We start from the raw sequence: 6,913 nt of genomic DNA on the forward strand, positions 1-6,913 counted from the left end.
AATCAGAAAAGTTACATGCAATCAGTGAACGTGTTTTTTAACTTTATTCCTTATTATTATAATAATTTGCGATGAATCATCGTGAGCAAATTCGCATTGGTTGTAAGGAACAATATTGAAAAAGATTTAATATTTTAATAATGATTTAATTGAATTTGAAAAAAAAATATTTAATTTACTTACAATAAAGAACAACTTCATGTTGCCGATGTCACTACTTGCATTTTTCGGAGAAACAGTGTTCAAGACACGTAAAGACTGTTCTCATTCTGGTGTGCAAAACCTCTATATATCCTCTCCTCTAACATCATGTCAATATGCCCCTCTTCATGCTTCAAGGTGGTCTCAGTTGTTTAAGCTTAGGTCGCTCTTAAGAGCCGCGCTGACAAGGACATTGACAAGAATCGGTAAGACACGCCCAACGCCCAAAGGTATGGAAACTATCTTTCCGCTTTACATTTTTCCGTTCAAATACACATACAATAGTTTCTGAGGATGTTATATAAGTATCTCGCAAGTCCCCATGTCTATATGCAGAGTCACAGCATTTTGCAATAGTAGTTTTTTTTTTTAAGAAATTGTAGTCACGAATTAAAGAAGTATTTGTTATTTTAATTGCAAATTTTGATTTCTATTATTACGTAATTATATTAAAAAAAAAATAAAGATAAATAAAAATATATTATTTGATTTCATATCAATCTCTCTTTAGTAGAATTTATTTAATTTTTGAATTTTTATACTTATTGATATTTAATATCAAAAATAAAAATAAGAAAAAGTATTCAATCGAATGTTTTCGAATTTGTCAAAATTGTTAACTTTCAATTATTTAAAGAATTTACTCTAATTTTTTCTTTTGATTCTGTATCTATAAAATGCTAAAAAGAAATTTCTTTTATATATATATATATATTTTTTTTTATTTGAATACAATGTTATAATACTGTTTTCTATATGTGTTAGAAACATTGAAAATGTTTCTCAAAATTATAATTTATTTCAAATTATTTTATTTCTTTTAAAAGATTAATTTCTCTTTATTGTACAGTCACTTTTAATTCTGAAGTTTGTATAAAGACTGTATAAAGACTGTATAAAAGACTGTATAAAAGACTCTGACAATATTTCGTAAATTAAAATGTGTCATAAAAGTAAAAACGTTTAATCTTGTTTCCTTATCTTGCATTCCTTTCTTAGACAAATTTCTGTGAAATTCCATTTCTGCTAATTTCAAGAACAGAGTATTATTGTTCTAGTACATTGTATTTTTTTTAGAAATGTCAGTCTTACGCAAAGTGCATACATGTCATAAATGCAAAAAGCCGTCGGAACTTTCGCAATTATAATCTGAAAGACAACAAACTTTCTCTTCCCGGAAACTTTATCAGTATCTATGTAACCATCCTAATTCCGTATTGTACATATATATGTATATGCGCTCTTGCGCTAAAAAGAGCAAACAATATTTCGTAATAAGAGAACAGTAAATTTTTTCATAAAGTTAATTTATTATTATTATTATTATTATTATTATTATTCATTTTTATTAAGTCGTTTATCGATCATTTTTCATTTCAGTATAGTTTATTTAAGAAGTGCATAGTAAATATATTGTGTCATATATTTTAATCATTTATACACAATATATTGTAACAGTCACGGAAAAGCTAAGAAAATAATTTCATAAATTTGAGTAATTTTTTTAAATAAAAAAAAAAAAAAAAAATAAGTCATTATTTTGCGAAAATAGTAGTATATAATAAAAAAAATAGTGTGCTCAAGATTTTAAATATATCATAAAACTTCTTTTTCATTTTTTTTTTAGAAAAAAATGATTTGATCCATTTAATTATTTTTATTGCAATAAAAGTCACGACAAATCTTACAAAATGTACTGTATTGACTCGAATAATTTTTATAAAAAATCATTAGCCATTTTGATTATTAAAAATAGTAATATAGCTGCATTATTGAAAAAGAAGCACGTGCTTCGTGTGTTCACGCACGATTTCCTAGTTTCGGCTGCGTCAGTCAAAGAGAAGGCCGTAAAATTGATCGCAAGTAGCTCAAGATCGCGCGACATGTAACGCCGCAACTCACTCTCAAGGGATGACAGTGCTCGCATCACATGGCGATTAATGGACTCGCGTGTCACGAAACAATACACGTAACGATTCTGTACGCCCCTTCATTCCCACGTGCCGCAATTGTGATCACGTACCCTTTGGATCGATCTTCGAACTGATCTTTAAAGTGAACGTAACTACGAAAGTTACTTTCTTCATAAAATTAAATTCGTATTATTTAATAAAAGTAAAAAACACTAAGCAATTTCTCAAGTAAGAGTTTTAATTCTGAAGTTTGTATAAGGACTGTATAAAAGACTTTGTCAATATTTCATAAATTAAAATGTGTCATAAAGTAAACGTGAAACGTCGCTTAAACAATTGATGAAATGATTAATGTGCTCTATGTTTCAAGTTAGTTACAAAAAATTTATATTTTTACCAAATCATCATTTATTATTTTTAACAAATTTGTGATAGCAAAATATTTATGTATAAATTATTAAATTAAATTCATTTATGTATTAATAAATTGCATAGATATTAATCAACTTGAACGTTGCATCATATTATAGTTAATCTAGAAAATGGCGGTGTCTAAATTCTAAAACTAGACGCATTAAAAAAGAACAAGAAATTAATCCTTAGGCCATAATATAAAAACTCGTATTATGATTTTTACACATATAATATTGACATAGTCTCTTAAATTGTCTATTAGCAATTATTATCAAATATTATTCGTATTACATTAATATTAAAGTATTAATTTAAATTAACCCTCGACTAAGAAATTCTTTATAAAATTATTCGAAGAAAAATTTTTCCAATTGGAATAATTTTGTTCACGTTATAAACATTTAAATGAAATATGCAAAAGTTTCTTGTCAGTAATATTATGTATGAGACACGTGAATATTTAGGAAGAATGAAGTAAAATAGGAGGAATATTATTCTAAACTTTATTAAGATAACAATACACCTCGGCAAAACTTATATAATTATAAATCAAATCATGACGTTGAGCAAGAATATAGTTATACGAACGACGAATTATGACTTTTTCAAATCTCAAAGTTTATTTTCATTTTCTAAAACAAACAAGACTATCTTTAAGAACTATAATTAACAGTTGAAATGTTTAGGTTAAAAAAATTTTCATTATTGCTCAAGGTTTCAATAGAAAGGAGGTTTTATCAATCAATTAAAAAGATATAAGAATAGAGATCAGAGATATAGTTAACATAAGATAAAGATATATTGAGATACTGTATTAGGTGTATCTCATATATTTGTTAAGGATATTGTTTAAAAAAAAAGTTTTCATTCCTTATAGAAATCTAACGCAATTACCAAACGATAGTAATTAATTACTTATTTTAAGCATGAAAAACACTACTTTTCAGTACTTTTTAATACTGTAAATAAATAATTAATTATTGTCTTTTAATAATAAATTGGCCAGTATTAGATTTTTGTAAGGGAGATTTTCAAAATATTAAAACTCTCAAAATCCTAAGATAAAAATTGTAACACGCGACACACATTATACACATTCTGCATACATTTACGGCTTTAACGCCTTTGATATTTTTATGGATGATCCTTTGGTGATCAAGAATTGCAATCGATATAAAAAATACCGATATTGATATTTTATGTTTTTTATTACATGTACAATCAACATGATTATTACTTTATATTAAATAAAACATAATAGAATTTTATACAATTGAATAATAGTCAAACTCACTCGTTTATTTCGAAATCTGTTATTATTCTATTATTCATAAAAGTTCATAACATAAAAACATCATTAAGTTAGATCTCATTGTGATTGTTCAACAATCATTCAGTAGCGAGGGAAATTAACCCGCACTCATACTTTTGCATTCTTTAAATAATAGCGTCCATGAAATATAACGCAATATGATCTGCGGTCATTGATGCCTCGACTATATAAATTAAAACGCTTATTAAGGAAAGCTTATGAGTGACGTCTTTAAAAGTTCTTGTGTCAAAATAAGAACAAATGACATTACTTTACTATCTGAGACGTGCCTTAAATTCACATTTTAAAATAATAATCAGATATACATATATCCCTCTCTTTATCATTCTCAACAATAAACTGCCGTTGCGCGTAACTAATGGTACGTTTATGTTGGTGCAATAATAGAAACTTTAAAAACAGCGACAAGGCGCTAGAAGCTTAAGCAATTCTATCTTTCTTTGATGTGTTTATAGAAGTGATATTTAGTATAATTTTAGTTGTTAACTGAGATAAACTATTTTCAAAAGATAGAATTGTGGTCACCAGTCTTATCGCCGCTCTCTTAGTTTCTATCACTGTTTCAACATAAATGCATTCTAAAATGCGAGCGAGAGGAAATCAACAATAGGAATCAACATAAAAGTCAAGCCAAAAGTTGCATTTAAGTCCAACCATTATTTTGGGGCGTTTATGATCTTATGTACATAAAGTGCTAAAAACCTGCATCTACAAAGTTCGAAACTATGTTGAGTATATACTATAATGAGTTAAACCTTATTCTATATCAAGACGCCGAAAGACCTTGTAATTGCAGGCCTGGAAAGTTCCTTCGTAAATTAAATATAAAATCAAAATTTTGAATCATTTTTCGTAAATAATCCTCGTGAATGGAAATAGATAATTAAATTCTTGTTTTTCATGTAATTTTTTGTAACAAGCTTGAATTTATTCTTTTGCATGCAGTATTTTAATATAATGTTAAACTGCCAAGATGTTTATATTAAAAAGCTAGTATGACATACAATCAGATTTTAATCAAAAATCTGAAAATAAAATTTGCTACAAAATTATCGAATACTCCATGTTGCCGCAACAATTACGTAAACGATAGTTAGTACTGAATGCAGTATGAGTACGAATCGTTATATTTAAAGATGACATTATGCACTGATTCATGCAAGGTTAAAAGCTAATTCCGTTAAAAACAGTATTTATACTGAAAAAGAAAGTATTACAATTGTTATAGTATAAACTACGTAATTGTCAATTAATACTGAAGAATACATTTTGGACTATTCTAATCTTCTGTTACAAGATCAATTAAACACTATAGTATTTACGAAATTCCGATAGTAAAAATATTGCAGCGCTGCCATCCAATCATCAATTAGATATTTAAAAAGTGAAATAGTGACTGTTTTTTGACAGAAAAAGTGAAAAATAACCTTTCAGGTATTAACATTAGTAGACCAAAAGTGATATTTTTTATTAAATTTTCAATTAAGACTATTTAAGCAAAAGAAATAATGTTTATTCTTATTTTCTCTGGTCCATCTTTGGATTCTAATAGGCTTTCTATACAATAAATCATTATTTAATAAGTTTTAAGTCTTAAGCCGTAAGAAATTAATCAGTCATAATTAATTATTCTTCTCATATTCGACTGTAATTGATCAATTTTTTATGGCCTAAGGTTTGAAGCTCAAATAATGATTTTGTAGAATGGATGTGAATAAACATATAGAAAATTCTTTTCGTACTTTGAAAGTTTATAATAAGGAAAGAACAAGGTCTTGAACGATAGAATACAAGTACATCTAATATAGTTTTATTAACTAAAATAAATATAGTGCATTTTATTTTAAATATAATAAATTAAAGCGTTTTGTCAAAAAAAAATGGCAAAAAGCGACTTAAGTTACTGAATGGCAGCTCTGATATTGCTCAGGAAAATAGCGAAGAAACAAATATGAACATTTATCTTCGCTGATTAAGTAGGTAATTCGCGAAAAGTGTAGAATACAAACATAGCAAGAGTCATCTAGTCTATTCTGCTTGATTATTAAGCTCTTTGGCCCATCACTGCAATCATGCTGGATTATGATATAATAAAAAGATCAGATTATGATCTAATAAAAGAAATATATTTACTTCGTGTTTATCAAAGTTACTTTTTTCATATGTCGTTGCTAACAAGAATTTACGTATATTGAAGATATGAGCATAAATAATAATTATAATTTGATATACAATGATTCAATAATTTCAATAACAGGTAGAAAATTGTAAAGTCTATATCAAATCAGACATTGAAGATTGAGGATTGTAAACTGGAGATTAAAATTTTACCGAAAGATATAACTTTAATCTTAGTCTTGGGTTTGTTCCGATTGGTTAAATTCTAATCTCTATTTTGCGATTCTTAATCTCCAATACGTGATCTGATATGGATTTAAGAAAGATTTTCTATGAGAAATTAATTTAATTCACAAAGAGTCAAGAGATGGAAATTCCAAACGTGATATTTTGAAATATCAGATCATATCACTCATTGTATGTATAATAGTATATACTTTTTAAAAGTGCAGCATAACATATGAATGATCTCTTTATCTCTATACATATATGCTTCACAAATTAAGTAGACAAACGTGATTGATCGAGTTAGGTATTAAATAGTATGCAAGTTTCTCTGAATTTAGTGCAGATTTTTTGTCTTCTATAGTTTTACTTCCTTATCGAACATGTATGATTTGACATGTATGATTCGCTGTTAAGTGTGATAAAAAGATGACAAGTTATTCAATGAACAACATAATGGCTTGCGTAGATATTTTCCAGACTGTCTGAAATCACGAAAGCCAGATTGTCTCCTAGCATAGAAGAAAACAGACCCCAACTAGGCTGGATCTTGATTAATATTAGGATGTCGAAGCGTCATAAGTCTGGAAATCTGCAAAGCAATTGTTAATGATTAGTACCAAACAAAATGTCATTTATAGTGTGAATAGCTGCAAAATGATATAAAAAATACTTGCACGGACGACTGTATATATATATATATATATAT

The 6,913-nt window shown here is 27.2% G+C and overlaps 1 protein-coding gene across 1 annotated transcript in view; it reads right to left on the minus strand.

Annotated features, from left to right (window-relative positions):
* LOC105621930 overlaps positions 1-201 on the minus strand; it is a 2,447-nt gene extending 2,246 nt beyond the window's left edge. The window contains exon 1 of the mRNA XM_012203368.1: positions 184-201. Coding sequence (XP_012058758.1) covers positions 184-201 — 18 coding nt within the window. The remainder of the gene's footprint in view (positions 1-183) is intronic.
* Between the last annotated feature and the right edge of the window lie 6,712 nt (positions 202-6,913).

This window comes from Atta cephalotes, assembly GCF_000143395.1.
Source record: "Atta cephalotes unplaced genomic scaffold scaffold00038, whole genome shotgun sequence".
NCBI classification, from domain to species: domain Eukaryota; kingdom Metazoa; phylum Arthropoda; class Insecta; order Hymenoptera; family Formicidae; genus Atta; species Atta cephalotes.